This window comes from Venustampulla echinocandica (genome assembly GCF_003357145.1).
Source record: "Venustampulla echinocandica strain BP 5553 chromosome Unknown scaffold_1, whole genome shotgun sequence".
Taxonomy (NCBI): Eukaryota; Fungi; Ascomycota; class Leotiomycetes; order Helotiales; family Pleuroascaceae; genus Venustampulla; species Venustampulla echinocandica.
Window position 1 is genome coordinate 3,416,821 of NW_022474206.1, and position 17,394 is coordinate 3,434,214.

General features: G+C 48.0%; 6 protein-coding genes across 6 annotated transcripts; 3 read left to right on the top strand and 3 right to left on the bottom strand.

Annotated features, from left to right (window-relative positions):
* Positions 1-375: 375 nt before the first annotated feature.
* Positions 376-2,427, top strand: BP5553_03658 (uncharacterized protein; the record flags this gene model as incomplete). Its single annotated transcript, XM_032012281.1, has 3 exons — positions 376-1,947; positions 2,112-2,197; positions 2,268-2,427. The coding sequence occupies 3 exons, from the start codon at positions 376-378 to the stop codon at positions 2,425-2,427; spliced, it is 1,818 nt and encodes a 605-aa protein (XP_031871974.1).
* Positions 2,428-3,620: 1,193 nt separating this feature from the next.
* BP5553_03659 (uncharacterized protein) lies at positions 3,621-4,493 on the bottom strand (the record flags this gene model as incomplete). Its single annotated transcript, XM_032012282.1, has 3 exons — positions 3,621-3,704; positions 3,882-4,060; positions 4,172-4,493. 3 exons carry the CDS (start codon positions 4,491-4,493, stop codon positions 3,621-3,623), a joined length of 585 nt encoding a protein of 194 aa, XP_031871975.1.
* A 778-nt stretch (positions 4,494-5,271) lies between these two features.
* On the bottom strand, positions 5,272-6,866 carry BP5553_03660 (Uncharacterized protein; the record flags this gene model as incomplete). Its single annotated transcript, XM_032012283.1, has 4 exons — positions 5,272-6,022; positions 6,082-6,203; positions 6,278-6,540; positions 6,590-6,866. The coding sequence occupies 4 exons, from the start codon at positions 6,864-6,866 to the stop codon at positions 5,272-5,274; spliced, it is 1,413 nt and encodes a 470-aa protein (XP_031871976.1).
* Positions 6,867-7,613: 747 nt separating this feature from the next.
* On the top strand, positions 7,614-9,062 carry BP5553_03661 (Uncharacterized protein; the record flags this gene model as incomplete). The annotated part of the gene is made up of 2 exons (XM_032012284.1): positions 7,614-7,789; positions 7,844-9,062. The coding sequence occupies 2 exons, from the start codon at positions 7,614-7,616 to the stop codon at positions 9,060-9,062; spliced, it is 1,395 nt and encodes a 464-aa protein (XP_031871977.1).
* A 41-nt stretch (positions 9,063-9,103) lies between these two features.
* BP5553_03662 (Uncharacterized protein) lies at positions 9,104-10,747 on the bottom strand (the record flags this gene model as incomplete). The annotated part of the gene is made up of 1 exon (XM_032012285.1): positions 9,104-10,747. One exon carries the CDS (start codon positions 10,745-10,747, stop codon positions 9,104-9,106), a length of 1,644 nt encoding a protein of 547 aa, XP_031871978.1.
* Positions 10,748-11,350: 603 nt separating this feature from the next.
* On the top strand, positions 11,351-17,353 carry BP5553_03663 (uncharacterized protein; the record flags this gene model as incomplete). The annotated part of the gene is made up of 9 exons (XM_032012286.1): positions 11,351-11,374; positions 11,428-13,428; positions 13,885-14,066; positions 14,119-14,167; positions 14,262-14,612; positions 14,663-15,152; positions 15,205-15,368; positions 15,564-15,893; positions 15,923-17,353. The coding sequence occupies 9 exons, from the start codon at positions 11,351-11,353 to the stop codon at positions 17,351-17,353; spliced, it is 5,022 nt and encodes a 1,673-aa protein (XP_031871979.1).
* Between the last annotated feature and the right edge of the window lie 41 nt (positions 17,354-17,394).

Below are 17,394 nucleotides of genomic sequence, written 5' to 3' on the forward strand. Positions count from 1 at the left end.
GCGTTTAAAGATGGGACTAAAGACAGAGTAAACGACCTTAGGCTTGAACCTCTACAAAATAATCCAGCATCCAGCCTGTCAACCATAATCTCAACACCTAGTTTAGGTTAAATAGTTTTAGCTCTATTAATATAAATATCCCGAAACTTTGGTTTATGTCCATCAGCTGCCTACCACTGAAGCTCAAGGTGGGAAAACCACGTGAGAGATCACGTGCTAAACTTCAACAACAACCCTCATCACTTCCAGATCCCGCATGCATCTTTCCATCAAAATTGGATTCATTATGAATCTTACCAGGCCATTATTATCGGCTTTCCAATTCCGCATTTCATAACCCTCTAACGTCATAAAGGAAATACACCACAAAAAGAAATGTCATCTCCCGGCCCCTCCTCGCCACCAAGAACCGCTCCTCAATCCCAAACCCCCTCCTTCATCGCAGGCACAACGGTGGAAAATACACCCATTCAACAATGTACTGCAGAAACTGTTGTTTCAACTCTTCCCTTCCTCACCGGAACAACAGTAGAAAATACACCCATTAGGCCGCCCACGACAGACAATGTCATCTCAGATCCACCAGTGTTATCGGGAGTAATGCTCGAAGGCGAGGAAAACATATCTGATATATTATCCACACCTAGTCTCACAGATGAAGAAGAGGGCAATGGTTTGGTAGTGGAATTGCCGACTCTAGTTGCCGATTCGACTAGTCATGACCGTGACGTCGTAGAGAGAAGCGTGGAGATTCCGGAGAGTGAAACGTTTGATAATCATGAGTTTAGCTCCTCGCTCTTTGATGCTGCTGCAGCCGGGATGAATGTTGGGTGTGGGGAGGGTTTTACGGACGATCAGAAGATTGGACGAAATGGTGCTAGTATTGAGGATGCAACACCTGCGGAGGAAGACGTGGTTAGTCAGGGAGTGGATGCTCATGAGGAAGAGGAGGGCAGTGGGGAAGTGATACCAGAAGTTCCTGATTCCGAGGGAACATCTAACGAGCTGGAATCGCCTATCCAGAAGCCATTGGGGCCGGAACAGGTACTGGAAAACGAGCCTGGGGAGTATGGGACGATCCATTCTACCAGCTCGGTGAAAGTAGGCGTGATAGAACCTGCACCTTCTAGTACCGAGGGATTTAGAGAAGAAGAACAAAGCCTTCAAGTGGTTGCGAACACGGAAACCGATCATGTCGCAACGGATTCGCTCGGGGGTGCAGTACATACCGTGATATCAACTGCGGAGGATCAGGAGCTTCGAACCCGAATATCTAACAAAACGACAAACGCTGATGGGGAAATTGAAGATATATCATCTACGATGGCGGTCGATGACCAGTATGTTGAGCAGGAAACTTCAGGTCTATCAAAATATATAGTAGCTTCTAAGCAACTAAGGGAGTCTACGGAGGCATCTGCAGCACCAATAGAGCGCGCCCATCTTGATACACATTCCTTACCTGGCTCATCTGGAGAAAACAAGATCTCGACCACTCCAGCAAAAGGATTGAAAACTAAATATGAAAAGTTAGCCCCCAATAACACTCCATCGCAAGGGGCTACGGAGGTAGGCTTTCTACCGCAGTTCATATCGCCAGCAAAGGGTGATGTCATCATGAAAGATGTCCCTCATACAGCCACTGATGAGGACCTTTTAAATCCTCCCTCGTCGCTATCGATTAATCTCCAAAATTCAAGCACAATAGCCGATATAGCCCCCTCCGCACCTAGGTCAACCTCTCTAGTCTCGTTCCAAGATCAAAATATCACACAGGTGCCAACATTCTCGGAAGCGCTCTCTACGCCTGCTAAAAGAACAACCCCTCTTCCTTCTTCCGCGAAGCAGAACCCAGTTCCGGATTCTAAGTCGTCTGCGGCTGCTGATGAGAACTTCTCTCCTAATAAAGACCAGTTATTGATGGCTGAGTTGAAGGCTATGAAGATCGTACGTTCAATCTACCCCTTTCCTATGCCTTCCATCCTATTTTTTTATTCCCGATACATATTTCTCTTTCCCTCGTATCTTCCAAACATAAATGGTCCATAGCCACATGCCAACTTGCATACACAGCCCTCCTACACAAACATCCAACCTAACCATAGCCACAGGCCTCAATCCAAGCCCGTAACGTGTCCCTCAAAGCAGAAATTGCCCGAACCCGAGAAAGGACCCAAGATATAGCCGAAACTTTGACGTATTCATCCCTCCCCTTCCATTCCCCTTTACCGCGCAGTTTCCCAACACATACTAACAACACGCCCTAGCGCACCTGCCTCTGAGACGGTAAAATCCCACATCAAGCTTTTGCACGACTACAACGATATCCGGGATGTGGGGCAGGGTCTTATAGGCATGATTGCGGACAATAGGGGAGTGAGAGTTGGGGAGTTGTATAAGGAGTTTGGGGTTGGGTTGAAAGATTGACCGCTCTCAGATAAAGTATTGGTCCTATGGCCGACTGGTAAAGGAGGAGACCTCGATTTGCAAACGGCTCAACCGGAATGGGCATGCTTGCTACACGTTAACAGCAAAAATACAAGTGCTAGTGGTTGGTTGCATTTGCTACCGTGATCAAGTCGCTTCTTGGCCTCAACACTGCCATCTACCAAGCCAACTAGCTTCGAGGAGACATCACTAGGGTATTTTCTACTTCCACGCCCTGCATTTGGCAGGTATGGCAATGAAAAAAGACTATATCGCTAAATACATGGCATAGATATGGCTCAGTAGCTATAGTCTCGAAAGATACATCCTCCAAGTGAGAAGAGAATAAAAGAAAATCGAGCTTCAAGCTGCCATAGTAGTAACTGCTATGATTCCCTATACAAAGCTCATAGAGTCTTATGTTCAAATCCGCGGGCCCTTGTAGTGTGGCCAAGTCTACAGCCGAATTTAGCGGTATCGTTAATTTGGCTTAACGGGCGAGGTCCGAATTAGTGACTTTCCCCACGTGATGAGATCTGAGGGGTCACTTTTGGTATCTGGTATCAATATATTCAATATATATCAAAATAACCAAAGACCTCATAACAACTGGAGACAGGTGACTAGGCAGGCGAGGTTTAGTGGTCAAAAGACCACACCCAACAACCTAGAGTGATCTTGGATGTTCCGCTAGGGACAGCAGAGGCTTAGAGGGTAGTATAGCTGAAGTTTTTTGGTATCCAACGCTTCGTTTGGATATTTCTTTTGCTATTCTTTTGCTTTCATAGATTCCTTTTGTTTTTGCAGTCTCGGTTGGCTTGCTTCTTGGGCTGGGATAAGCAACAGCAAGGCTAACAATATACAAAAGGTCACCAATTGAGGTTATACTTTTTTTTGGAAATACGGTGGTTAGCACAGCGGGAACGGCGAATGGTTTGATGATGAGGCATAAAAGCCGTAGTATGCATCATACACATCACAATCAACAGCGTAAATATGGCGTAAAGGGAGGTATATGTTTTCGTCATAAAAATTGGTATCAAGTCTATCATATAGTTAAGCAGTAACATAATTTCAAACCCATCTGATGGGACACCGATTTTCCGAGCCCGCGAGGGCTTTCTGGGGATATATATTTATACACCACGTACGCCAATCAAACCAACCAGAATATGCATCGAGCGTTGCTCTTATTAATCGTTTTCCTTCTCATCCAGGCACACGCAGAGTGCGGCTATCAAGGCGAGATCTACTCCGGGCGCGATGGTGACGAAGTACTATTCGTTGAATGCATGTTAGTCTCCTATTACTATTTTAAAATTCCAAGTTCCTAATTCCTTCCTAGGATAAAAGTATCAAGAGCGTAAAAAAATGTCCACATTCCAATCCAAGAATAGATGCAAAAGGCAAGGGATAAGACTAGAGAAGAGACGTAGCAATTTGGATGAACCTACAGTCTGCTTATCTGCAAATATTTCTCTAGCATTGAAAAACTTCCTCGAGATTTGCGCCACGACCGTGTTGCCCATCGTAATGGTAGCTTTGCGATCCAACCAGTCGCCTTTAACAAGGAGTTCAATGGGCCTACGGTCGGAAGCGTTGGTGAACGTTGTAACCATTTTGGAGTTGAAAACTAGATTCGACCGATGAAGGTTAGCGATCGCCTTCTGCCCTTTTTCCATCCTTTCGAAAATCTCCAATACTGGTAAACGGCAAGATATAGATAGGCATAGTGGCGACGTACATGTGATCTTCGACTTAACCTGAAAAAGTATCTGCCCGGTTACAGTTTCGCCATAGAAGCATTTTCTGATAGTGAACAGCTCTTGTCGCAAATGAAAAAGTAATTTTCCCGTGGCGTCGGCGAATTCTTTACGGCTAGAGAGGGAGAAGACTTGTCCCCGGCATTGGACTACTTCAATTCCATTCTCGTCGACGATACGGAAGCTGTCTCCTGAGAGGGACCAAACTTTCTCTTTAAGCACCAAGGTTGTTTGCGTCGGGCGGCAGAATGCGGTGTTTAGGCCCAAAGCTGGGCTGATAGGAGGGAGATTAATAGATGACATGTTGTATGTTGGGGCAGAGCGCTTTAATGATGGAGTTGATACAAGCTCAAAAGGTGACAGCAGGAGCTAATTGTAACGACAGGAAAGGCGGAATATGGGCGACATAGGCACATATGTATATATATGTGTGTGTCGTAGGAATCCATACTCCACACACATTCATTCCTTGTTTCTATCCTGAGCGCGGATCTTGCGACTATGCCTAGTAGCCATACCCTTTCACTCGCCATTCGTTGGCCAGCTTCCTCTACTCAAATACTGCTTTCCCACAGGCTGTGTGCTTGCGCACTTACAACACAGCCTTAAATCGTCAGCATTGGTTTGTTTACAAGACATCGTCAATCGTCACTATCACGCACGGGCTCAGACTTGACTCTCGTGTTTGGCGTTGAAGGAGTAGGTTCCCAGACCTTAAGTGCAAGGCGCAGCTTAGAAACTCATTAATCGCTTACTTCGTACGACACTACAGCGAGTCCACGTAAATGTCCGTTGGCGGCGTAGGCTATTAGTAGGTATCCATAGCGTTGTAGTGGGTACGTAGTACCTAGCTAGAAAGGTTGGCGGATCCGTTGCTGAGTTTGCTGCGCCGCCTTTCCATAATTGGTCAACTAGCCGTGACAAGCTGACGTGAGCCTTATTACGTGACGCAAGATCAATCTGCCAGAGGGACCGTGAATCTCTAAGAGATATTTGAACCTGTATCTCGGTAGTCATTCATATGAGTAGTGTGGTTGTTTTGCGTAGTTTTGTAGGAGCCTCAAAAGTCGAATTGATTTTCTCACTCGCCAACATCCATTATTGCCGAATCAGCTCTGCCACTGCTCTCAGTACTGTTTGACGGAGATTCCATAGAGACTCGTCTTTCCGGCCAAATAAATTCTTGAGCCGCCACAAGTATCTCATCAGCATTCTCCAACTTCCGAACAAGTAAAATTTTGGTAGCCTGACTTGCGAAGAATGGCCGGTCCCTTTCATCTGCCACCCGACCACAAACAAACATCTGCCAGAGAAGCAGGTCTTGGAATGTTGCCAGGAGAACGTTAAGTTCCGAGCAGGACTCCAATGCCAACTTTATCCGGCCGGCCAGCATGGCGTTCATGCCCAGCTCTCTAGGCAACTCCCTCAGAATTGTGTATATATATATCAAGCATGTCCAACCGAAGGTCCGGAATAAGGTATGCTGCGGTGTCGCTTGATTCTCGGCATACCATAAATCATGGACTAGCCTTTCAAGAACCTCAACGCGGTCAGTGAATTGCATGTCCGAAGCTAAAGCGGTATCTAGAACTGCTTTGCCTTGGTGGAAATCCTCGGCAAGTTGTGATAGGTTACGCAACCCCCACATCACCGTTGCTGCTTGGTTTGATAAAGGAGAATTGCTGAAATTATAGAGTCTCATTCCAAAAGTTTTGGCGTAAGAAGCGGTTGCCTCGCTGGGTCTGCCGAAGTGTGTCGGGAAATCTAATATATCCAAAAGAGGTCTAAGAATTGGTTTAGTGGAAAGGGTGATTGCCGCTGCTAAGTCGGTGCTAAATAGGAGATTAGCCATGTTATATTATACCGATTTCTCTTTGGATGAGCATGTTACAAGAATATGTGCCTGCGGGTTTTCTCGGGGAGTTCAACAGATTTGATGCCCCCGGCGGCTCTAACTAGCTGTAATAATCCCTCGATATGTGTCTTTGCTGTCCGCGGCCGGCCCTCAAATGCCTATCAGCCGTTCGTTAGCTATATATGCCCGCTTAAGTACTTGTCTGAAATAATTCCACAAGGTGAATCATTACCTCCTGCTGGGCAAAGAGACAAATAGTATTGATAGTCCCTTCATCGTGAGCTCCCCTGGCGATTCTCTCATTGAGCAGCTGGATAGCTATCCCACGATGGTAGAAGAAATTGCGGGGCAGCTCCGTCTTTTGTAGGTAAGCGGCGTGGGACGAGGTGGAGGACATTAATACATGGAAGAACGCCTCATCCCTGACAGCCAGCGGGTACCATTCGAATCGGGGGCCAACACACGTCAAAGTGCGCATATTTACTACAGTTACATCTTGAGCTGTCAGCATCGGCAAACTAGCTGGGCATTAGGGAAGACATACAGTGGTATATGAGGAACCGCAGGTGTGTGTCTTCGGACTCGGATCTTGGGATATATGGAGCTACTGCTTTGGAAGGCGGTTGCGGAGACAGGCGTGCCACTGGCAAGGCCGTCGCCATTGCCGCCGCGCCGGGTTCTTGCACGCTCTTCTTGTTGGCATTTTGGAGATTATTTCCACGCCGCCGCCGCCGCCGCTGTGCGTACCGGCCTACCGGTACTTTGAGCTGTATTGGGGACGTACCATTTGAAGCGGAACCATCACCGCCTGGCGCAATCATTGTCCAGGACTCGTATTCGCCTCACTCGCGGTGGGATCTCCTAGCCCTCATTATCATTGCTGTCTGATCTGAGCTGCGAATATCCTAGTCTTGCGCAATTCTGTACGACGCGAGCTCGGATTTAACGTGTCTCTGCATTCCCTTGGCATAGTATCCTGGCTTGCATCCCGAAATGTCCGGCTGTCATGTTACTGGACACAGCATACATGTACGTAGGATAAAATAATCAGTTTCCTGCTTAGAGCCCCCCTCTTATACACATCTAGATGTGTATAAGAGCCCCCCCTTTAGCAAATCCAGCTGGCTTATTAGCGTGCTCAGGACTCAGGACTCGGCTCAGGTTAGAGCAGCGACTTCTCAGAAATTGTCGGTTGAGGTTATATTGGTTAGAATAACTGACTTATCGGCGAGAAGCTTATCGCAAGCCTGACCCCGCTTAGTACTCGAGTATATGACCACGTTTTTCAATTTAGCAGCTGATAAATTGATATCTATAAAACCCGTATCTTTCCCAGCTGATAAAAGCTCAATCTGATTCCATGATATTCAAACGGGTCAATAATCTTCTTTCCACGCAGTCTTGACATGCGATCCCGCCCTGAACCAAAGAGACAGCGCACTTCACGTGCCTGTGATTTCTGTCATTCGAGGGGGCTCAAATGTCGTCCCGCGCTCGAGGGGAACAGCCAAGGCCGGGACTCCGGGGCTGGCTGCCTCACGTGCAGAGACTATGGGACCCAATGCACCATGAACCGGCCTATTCGACGAAGAGGCAGGAAGCCACACGCCAACAGGCAACAGGACCAGCTTGAAGAGAGGCAACGTGAGCCCGACAAGCCCGACAATCAGGATCCCGACCTCGCGTCGTTGGACCCTATACAGCGGCTGATAAGGGTTTACCGTAATACAATGTACCAGTGCTAGTAATGATATCTCCTCCTCTGCAGATGTAGCATTAGATGCTAAGCGGGATCTAGCTTTCCATTCCTCCCAGAGAACGATCTTCTTACACGCTGGGAAGATGGCATTCCAGATGCAGAGGGGCCGTCTTATATGTTGCTGATGGCACTCTGCGCCGTCAGCTCCCAGACAGTCGCTCTGAACGCAGTCTTCGATAATACCTTGCTCGAAGGTCTCCCCAGCCATGATAGCACCAAATACTATTCCGAAGCTGTTTCCAAGATGCCAGTACACATTCCCCAGTCACAAGATCTTGATTACTTGCGATCGTTCGGTCTCTTGGCCGTATACTCATTACGGCGTGGCGACCACAGCGACCTCCACCGCTACCTCGGTCTGTACCACGCCTTGGTTGCTCAGAATGGTTTCCATGATGAAGGCCGCTGGCCCAGTGATATTTCTATGTCCGACGCGGATGACCGACGGCGGCTTTTTTGGTGTGTTTATCGCCTTGAAATCCACTCTGCATGCGTACTTGGCCACATGGTGCGTATGCCGGAATCGCAAATATCAGTTCTCTACCCGCGCATAACTCCGGCTATGGAGCCTGAAACAAGGGCCTGGACTGCTGGTTGGGACTATATCACAGATCTTTTCCGGCTCTTGGAGTATGCAATTTTTAGTCTTCGCGAAGGTAAAAATCGTAAGCCAGTGTTCGCCGTGCTCTGCAACCGACCCTCGCCAACAACACTGTGTGACAGCCTAGCTCAACTTAAAGCCAGTAAACCACGCATATTGCTTGGCTTGAGTGAGCGCGACAGCGGCTTTCAAAGCAATAGGTGCAAGTACATGGCAGTCCAGATCGCTTGTACGGAAACACTTGTCAACATCATGGCTTTGCTCTACTGCCAAGCTCCTGCTCGCGAAGTTATAGATATCGCTGAGAGCTTCCTGGAAGAAGTGACCAAGGCACCACTCATCATTTTCAAGGTTGCAAGCAGTCAGATTGTGCATCAGCTACTTGGCGTTGGTCATATGCTCTACAATGCCTCACAGTACGACAGTGGCTTGTATCGGCCAGAAGCCAAACGATTAGTCGCGTTCTTGGGGGATTTGGCACAGAGTTTGGGGGGTGATATACCTTCCGCAGCTGAAGCCGGGGAACGATTACTTAGATTAGCAGAAACCATGTCATGGCGTGTTTGCCAAGAAGCGAATGAACGAAAAACGTCTAGATTTTGGAAGAAAGTCGATACCTACAGAAAATCTTGTCAAGTATTCCAGCAGCAACCATAACTCTAGCACCCCATCTCGATTTCGCCTCCGCCTCCTCAATCCTACGAGATCACCATAGTAGCCATATACTTTCGATACACGGGGATAGACCGTCGCCTGAATCGCTTACCGTACACAATCATGATCAAGAATGTGAACGTACACACAATAGAAATCATAGCCGCTGTAATGAAACAATTCTGCAACCCCTGCGTCGTCCACCAAGGAGTGATGGCATAGCTAAATCCGAACCCAATCGTGTTCCGAATCAACATGATGGACACCGTAGTCTCCCCTGCAATCTCCTTGTAGCAATCAACATTGTAACTCACTGCAATCGACCCACCAGTCACGCAGCCGAATGTCAGCATACCGAGTCCGAAGACTAAACCAACCCAGTGGACATTGTGGTAGGCGCCGACACCCCAGATGATGAGACCAGACGCAGATATGATACCGGATACGGCAAGTACCCAGAGACGCTGCTCAGGTTCACGAATGCCCTTGTTGCGTCGTGCAAGACGAAGTGCGATCCAGTCCGCTGCATTCCCAGACCAAAGAGAAGCAACCGCTGCGCCAAGTATGGGGCCCGTATAGACACAACCGACAAGAGCGGCCGTCCAGTTATAGGGGGCGGCGGTCAAGACGGGGCTGGCAGTACCGTTGAGGACATTGTACCATGCTAGGTTGATGCCGTAGAGGAAACCAGCCCAGGCGACATTGGGGAAGCGGAAGATCATGATGACGGGTCGATAAACCATGCGTAGCATGTCGATATTGCTGGGTCGTCCAGGGAGGGCTTTGAACAAGGTATACCCCTTCCACCCTGAGTTGATATTTACGGTTGTGGAGGCAGGTGGAGATGTTTTCAGAGACGGAGTTGTCGTAATAGGTATTTCCTTGTCCGAGGTTGAAGTATCCTTTTCTGTCACCAAATTGTAGCTTCGTGCTCCAACTGCTTCTTCACCCTCGATGCAATTTTTGCGGAAGTAGATGGTCTCTTCCATGAAAAAGAACATGATCACGAAGCACACGGCGCAAATGATAGCTCCAAAATGCATTGTCCATCGCCACCCATACGCATCATTGAACCATCCAGCAAAAAGGGGTGCCGTGAAGTTCGATCCAAACAAGATGAAGACATACAGTCCCATGTATGTGCCGCGATTATGCGCGAAGAAAAGGTCAAACACTGTGACCTCGCACACAGACTCGATTGGTGAGACAATGATGCCAATCAACACGCGGTGTGCGATCCACTCCCCAGCAGAGGTGGAGAACGCAGTCCATACCATCATAGGCACGGTGAGGAGCATGCTGATGAGATACACACCACGTCGTCCGTACGTGAGAGCAATTGGCTGCCATATCAAACAAGCCCAACCGAAGAACAGAAACATGACCCCAGTTCCCTGGACCAGGTCTGCAGTAGAGATGCCGGTGTCTGCGGTGATGTCTGCGAGGACGGAGTATTGAAGAGAAGTGGCAATTCCAGTGCCGAAAACGTATAGGTATGCCATACTCACAGCGAGAAGCTTGCGGCGGTATGGCCAGTTGAGTGGGTCGTTGGGGTCAGAGCTGGGACGTGGAACCAGGACAATGTCGTCGTGGGAGGCATCGTGAGGTTTGGAGGAGTCATGGCCAGTGAGGTCAATAAGACAGACTGTCCCAGGTACTTGATCTTGATCAGAGAGATAATCTGCCATTTTGATAGTCGGCAGGTAGTAGTAACTTGACAAATGAAGAAAAAGTCCTTGGCACGATAGGAGATGGGAAGGAGAGGGGGGCAGGAGAGGAGGGAAAGGACTGGTTTTTTATAAGATTCGCTCCCATACTGGAACTCTCACAATCATATCTGATATATCGGAATGAAAAGATGCTAATTTGTCGAACTATTCCATGGCAGGGTATCAAGTGCCGAAGTTGTAGGGACTAGACTACAATCCTGCCTAGATACCTTATTCAAGGAAGAGACGGTTAGCGGCGTCTCTGATTGGCTAGCTGTAGATAATTCAACTAGACATCCATATTAACAGCTATAGAATTACATCTATCTACCCCACGCTGGGAGGGTAATCTGCAGTTGTTAAACGGACCAATGCGCAAAATCAACCGCGCTTGATTTCTAGATTCTGCAATTGCTAATTGGTATTCTAACACCAAAAGTATGACTATTTTCATTTGGAGCATAATCTGGGAAGAGGAACCGTTGAGCATAAATTGAAGCTCATGCCCCGCCTTGGGCCGTTGAATTCTCCTCGTGCCTTTACCATTCTAAGAGACTAAATCAGAACGAACTTTACGCAAATATGGGCTCCATCAACATACCAGAGGTACGTCTTGTAGTATCTGTTGACTCCGTCTTCTCTGAACTAACTGTCCAAAGGCTTTATCCATCGTGGAAGCCACAGTTGGCGACCTTGCCTCAGCACTCTCTCAAGGTCACACTAATAGTGTCGAGCTGACCGCAAAACATTTGCTGCGCATTGCAAAATATGACCGCCGATCCACGCTCCTCAACTCAGTTCCCATCATCAACGAGGATGTCTTCGAAGCTGCTCAAGCCTCGGATCAACGACGTGCTTCGGGCAAAGTGCTGAACCCGTTGGATGGCATTCCATGCACTATCAAAGACTCCTACAAGATCATAGGCATGACTGTGGCATCCGGCTCTCCAGCATTCAAAGATTTGATTGCCAATGAAGATGCCTTCACAGTAAAGAAAATCAAAGATGCTGGGGCGGTCATCTTGGGACGCACTAACATGCCCCCTATGGCTGCAGGAGGAATGCAGCGCGGCGTGTACGGTCGCGCTGAATCGCCTTACAACGCCGAGTATCTCACGGCAGCTTTCGCCTCAGGGTCGTCCAACGGATCGGCTACTGCCACTGCTGCGAGCTTCGGCGTCTTTGGCATGGGTGAAGAAACCATCTCATCTGGCCGTTCGCCTGCTTCTAACAACGGCTTGGTAGCCTATACTCCATCTAGGGGTTTGATCTCGATTCGGGGAAATTGGCCACTATTCCCGACATGTGACACCGTTGTGCCTCATACGCGGACTGTGGAAGATATGTTTGCTCTGCTGGATGTCATCGTTGCTAAGGATGAGAAGACAACTGGTGACTTTTGGAGAGGGCAGCCATTTGTCAAACTGCCGGATGTCAATACTGTTCGCCCCAAGACTTACTATGACTTCTCCGACGCGAATTCTCTTGCCGGCAAAAAGATCGGTATCCCGAAAATTTATATCGGAGGAGTCGATTCTGATCCGATGGCAAGGAAAGTGTATACTCATCAGTCTGTCATTGACCTCTGGAGTAACGCACGGAAAGTACTAGAAGGACTTGGTGCCACTGTTGAAGAGGTTGATTTCCCCGTCGTGACTAAGTTTGAGACGCCAGATCCAGACATCCTGGAGGGGAGTTCCATAGCCCCTCCTCATAATAACGAGATTGATATGTGCCGACTCATGGCGTATGCTTGGGATGATTTCCTTGCCAACAATGCCGATGCAAAGGTTGCAACCAGTCTTGCACAGGTGGACTCGGCGATCATCTTTCCTCAGCCACCAGGATCAATCCCAGATAAGTACGACTCGAATGACCCGCTCGTCCGCCATACCGATGTTATGGCACATATTACAGGAGGCCGTATTCCCACGTATGACATCCCCAGCATGGGAAATGCACTGAAGAATCTCGAAGACAAGCGCAAAGCGGACTTCGAGGATTGGCTTGACGATCTAGGGCTGGACACAGTGGTGTGGCCGTGCAATGGTGACGTGGGAAAGGCAGATGCGGATGTCAATGAAACTTCCGCCGCAGAAGCATGGCGTAATGGTGTTCTTTACTCAAATGGCAATTGTGTCATCCGCCAGTTGGGAATTCCAACAGTAAGCGTGCCGATGGGGTTGATGGCCGACACAAAAATGCCCGTCAATCTTACTTTCGCGTCGAAAGCGTATGACGATGGCAATTTGTTCAGGTACGTCTACGCTTTTGAGAAAGCGAGTCATCTGCGACAAGCACCCCCAAGAACACCGCAATTGGTCACGGACACCATTTCGCTCGGTGATGGAAAGAGCAAGCTAGGACTTGTACCGCCGGAATTAACGTTAGACGTTACGGTTGTTGAAGCCAAAGACGGAAAGAAGCTCCGAATTTTATGTGGTGTTAAGCAAGATGAAGTGTCTATGTTGAGCATCTTTGTCGACGGTGATAAACTTGACGACATTAAACTTGTGGATAGTAAGCGGGAGGCAGAATCTCACGTGCTTGGCTCTTGGCAGGGCCGACCCGAGGAGAAAGGGGTTCCAGCACCAGAGAAGGCAATGGTCATTGTAGTAGCGACTGGGAAGAATAGAAGGTCTACTGCCAAGTTAGTGTTTGTATGAATTCTTCAAGACTTGTTTTGCTGCGTAAATATTTTTGCATCTAAGCCAATAGCATCAGGTCATAAGAAGTCATCCGGTTTGATCACGTGATATATCTCGTTAAGGGTCGGGCCGCTAGCCGATGATCGTCGGTGAGCAAAGACCGAAGACCGAGGAGCTCTCACTGGTCCACTTAAATATTTACAAACATCCTCTTTCAATTAACCGTAACCTCCGCAAATTCCTCCGATATGTGCGGCTACCATGCAATAACGCATGCTGGAAGCTCCTGCATCTAAAGGTAACATTCTGATTGCTGGAATTGACCATGGGAATCTCAATGCAAGGTTTTGGGGTGCGGGGCAGGTATCCTGAACTGCCCAAGCCGCCTTCAAATCTGAATACTCTTGCTTCAATCCAGTCCACAATTGCTATATAACTAATGTATAGATACCTTTACTGATATTCTAGTTTGTGAAGATGCATGGACAGCAGAAGTTTCTGCTCAATTCTTTCATCATGCGGGTCATCGCTGGTTTTGTTGCCCTCTTTGCGCTTCTATTGACTTGCGCTGCCACAAACAATGGACTTACCGATATTGTGTCGTGGGATCCTTATAGTCTGACAGTCAATGGTAGCAGAGTATTCGTCTTGTACGGCTCTATCTGCGACGACATACGCCTTCATACTAATAAATGATCCTAGTTCTGGCGAAGTCCCTTATCAACGCATGCCTGTGCCTGAGATGTGGCTGGTTTGTTAATGTTTGTTCAATGGCAATCCGAGAAGCTCACGGTGGCCCAGGATATTTTCCAGAAATTGCGAGCCAACGGGTTCAACACTGTCAGGTGCCGAAGCCTCCTAGAAGGGTTTGGGGACATGGACTAACTTTGTACCCGCCTAGTGTGTATTTCTTCTGGTCCTATCACTCCCCAGCCAAAGACGTCTACGATTTTGAGACATCAGGAAAAAATATTCAGCGTCTATTCGACTATGCGAAAGAGGCAGGAATTTGGGTCATTGCTCGATCAGGACCATACTGTAACGCGGAAACAAACGCCGGCGGACTTGCCCTCTGGGGCTCGGATGGAAGTATGGGCAATCTACGGACAAGTGATGCGAGATATTACGAAGCATGGCTACCTTGGGTCACTAAAGTCGGTGAGATAATTGCAAGAAATGAGATTACCAAAGGAGGGGTAGGTTGGACTTGTGGCCCCCAACCGACAAATATTAACACTTTATGTAGCCGGTTGTTCTCAATCAAATCGAGAATGAACTCCAAGAAACGATTCATTTAGCGAGCAATACACTTGTTATATACATGGAACAACTCAAAGCGGCGTTCAAAGCTGCAGGTATAACCGTTCCATCGACACATAATGAAAAGGGGCAGCGCTCTCAGTCTTGGAGTACTGACTATGAAGATGTCGGAGGGGCTGTTAATATTTATGGTCTCGACAGTTATCCTGGTGGATTCTCGTGCACTAATCCAAATTCTGGATTCAGTGTTGTTCGGAACTATTTCCAATGGTTTTCAAACTATTCGTTTACTCAACCTAGCTATGTGCCCGAATTTGAAGCCGGTTACTTTACACCATGGGGGAGCAGCTTCTATGATGACTGTACTGCAGAACACGATCCAAGTTTTGCAGATGTCTACTATAAAAACAATATAGGGCAGAGAATTACTCTTCAGAGTTTGTACATGGCATGGGGAGGTACAAATTGGGGACACTGTAAGTGGCTGTTTTCCCACGAAGATTCATTCGTGTTACTTACTCGTTGTAGCTGCTGCTCCAGTTGTGTATACTTCTTATGATTATTCGGCACCCCTACGAGAAACACGAGAGATCCGGGATAAAATGTATCAGACGAAACTCATTGGGCTTTTTACCAGAGTATCCTCTGATCTTCTCAAGACATACATGGTCGGCAATGGTACAGGATATGCTGTAAGTCTAAGTCTTCACAGGCCTAGCCCTGTTTTGGGGCAGTTCGGTTGCTCGGAGGTTGAAGGGAACCTTTGGAAGTTTCTGGAGAATTTATGCTCCGACAACATCAGCAACTGATCTTTGGCTTCCTCGCTCTATTTTCCATCTGGTTTAAAGTAATACTCAAATCAAGACTTTAGAAACTGACTCTTCTAGACATCTTCAGCGGCAATTTGGACACGGGAAATCCGGAACCCGGACACGAATGCCGGCTTTTATATTGTGCAACAGTCTGTATCAAGTTCAAGAACATCTGAGACGTTTTCTGTGAAACTTAATACCTCTCAGGGTATTATTACCGTCCTAGATGTCAACTTGAACGGTCGACAGAGCAAGATCCTAGTTACCGACTACAATTTCGGCAGCAACACACTTCTTTATTCAACCGCGGATATTCTCACTTACGGGATTTTCGATGACAATGTTGATGTTCTTGTGTTGTATCTCGAGGAAAATCAGATTGGGCAGTTCGCTCTCAAGAGCAATGTAACCACTCGTCTTTTGGAACATCAAAGATCACCTCGCAAACTTCAGATGGCGTGGGAACAGTTACATATACACAAGGAGCAGGCAAGAGCATCGTCTCATACAACGGGGTTTTGATCTACCTACTAGAACAGAAATTGGCGTGGAAATTTTGGGCACCACCAACTACCAACAATCCTGATGTCAAACCCAGCGAGCAAATATTTGTTCTGGGCCCCTATAATGTTCGGAACGCCTACGTCTCACACGGAGTTGTCCACGTCTCAGGTGACAATGACAAATCTACAACGATTGAAGTGTATACTGGAAACCGAGGTATTCAAACCATCGATTGGAATGGCATCCGCCTCGATGCCACCAAAACGCCATATGGCTCAGTCACCGCCCAAATTCCTGGTGCGGAGGACCGAATTATTTCTTTACCTCCACTTCAAAATTGGCGATCAGCAGACTCCCTCCCGGAGAAGCTTCCCTCATATGATGATTCGAATTGGATTGTCTGCAATAAGACCACAACACTTAGCCCCACAACCCCCATTACCATTCCGGTTCTATTCTCTAGCGACTACGGCTACTATACCGGGGCCAAGATATACCGTGGATACTTTGATCGGAAGGACTTCACCTCTGTTAGTATTACTTGCTCGGGTGGGCTCGCGTTCGGGTGGACGGCGTGGCTTAATGGTGTCCTTATCGGTGGGGACATGGGAAATGCAACTCTTACAACAACCACTGCTGTTCTGCCTCTCCAACTATCTTCTCTCCAGCCCACAAACAATGTCTTGACGGTTGTGGTTGATTACCATGGCCATGATCAGACCTCGACGGCAAAAGGAGTCGCAAACCCCCGTGGTATACTCGGGGCTTCCCTTCTCTCCCCGTCATCTAGCGATTTGACGACCTCAAGCACCGGTTTTAATCGGTGGAAGATCCAAGGGAATGCCGGCGGATTAGCAAATATTGATCCTGTTCGTGGACCGATGAACGAAGGAGGTTTATACGGCGAACGAGTGGGATGGCATTTGCCGGGATTTACCCCGTCCTCCCCGCAATTCGGACGGTCATCGCCCTTCATTGGGCTGAACAAATCGGGCATTGAATTCTACACCACGACCTTCCATTTAAACATCGACTCGGATCTCGACGTCCCGCTGGGAATCGAGCTATCTGCTCCAGCTGGGACGGAAGCTAGGGTCATGGTCTGGGTTAATGGATATCAGTATGCGAAATATGTGCCTCACATTGGACCACAAACCCGATTCCCGTTTCCACCGGGTGTAGTCAACAACAGAGGACTAAATACAGTAGCGTTGAGTCTTTGGGCCATGACGGACGACGGGGCGACGCTTGATACTGTTAAGTTGATACAATATGGGAAGTATCAGACGGACTTCAAGTTCAATCAGGATTGGAGTTACCTTCAGCCCGGGTGGGACGAGAGTCGGCTAGCATATGCGTAAGCTCGGAGGATGTTCGTGGTATGTCGCGCTGCTTATTTATC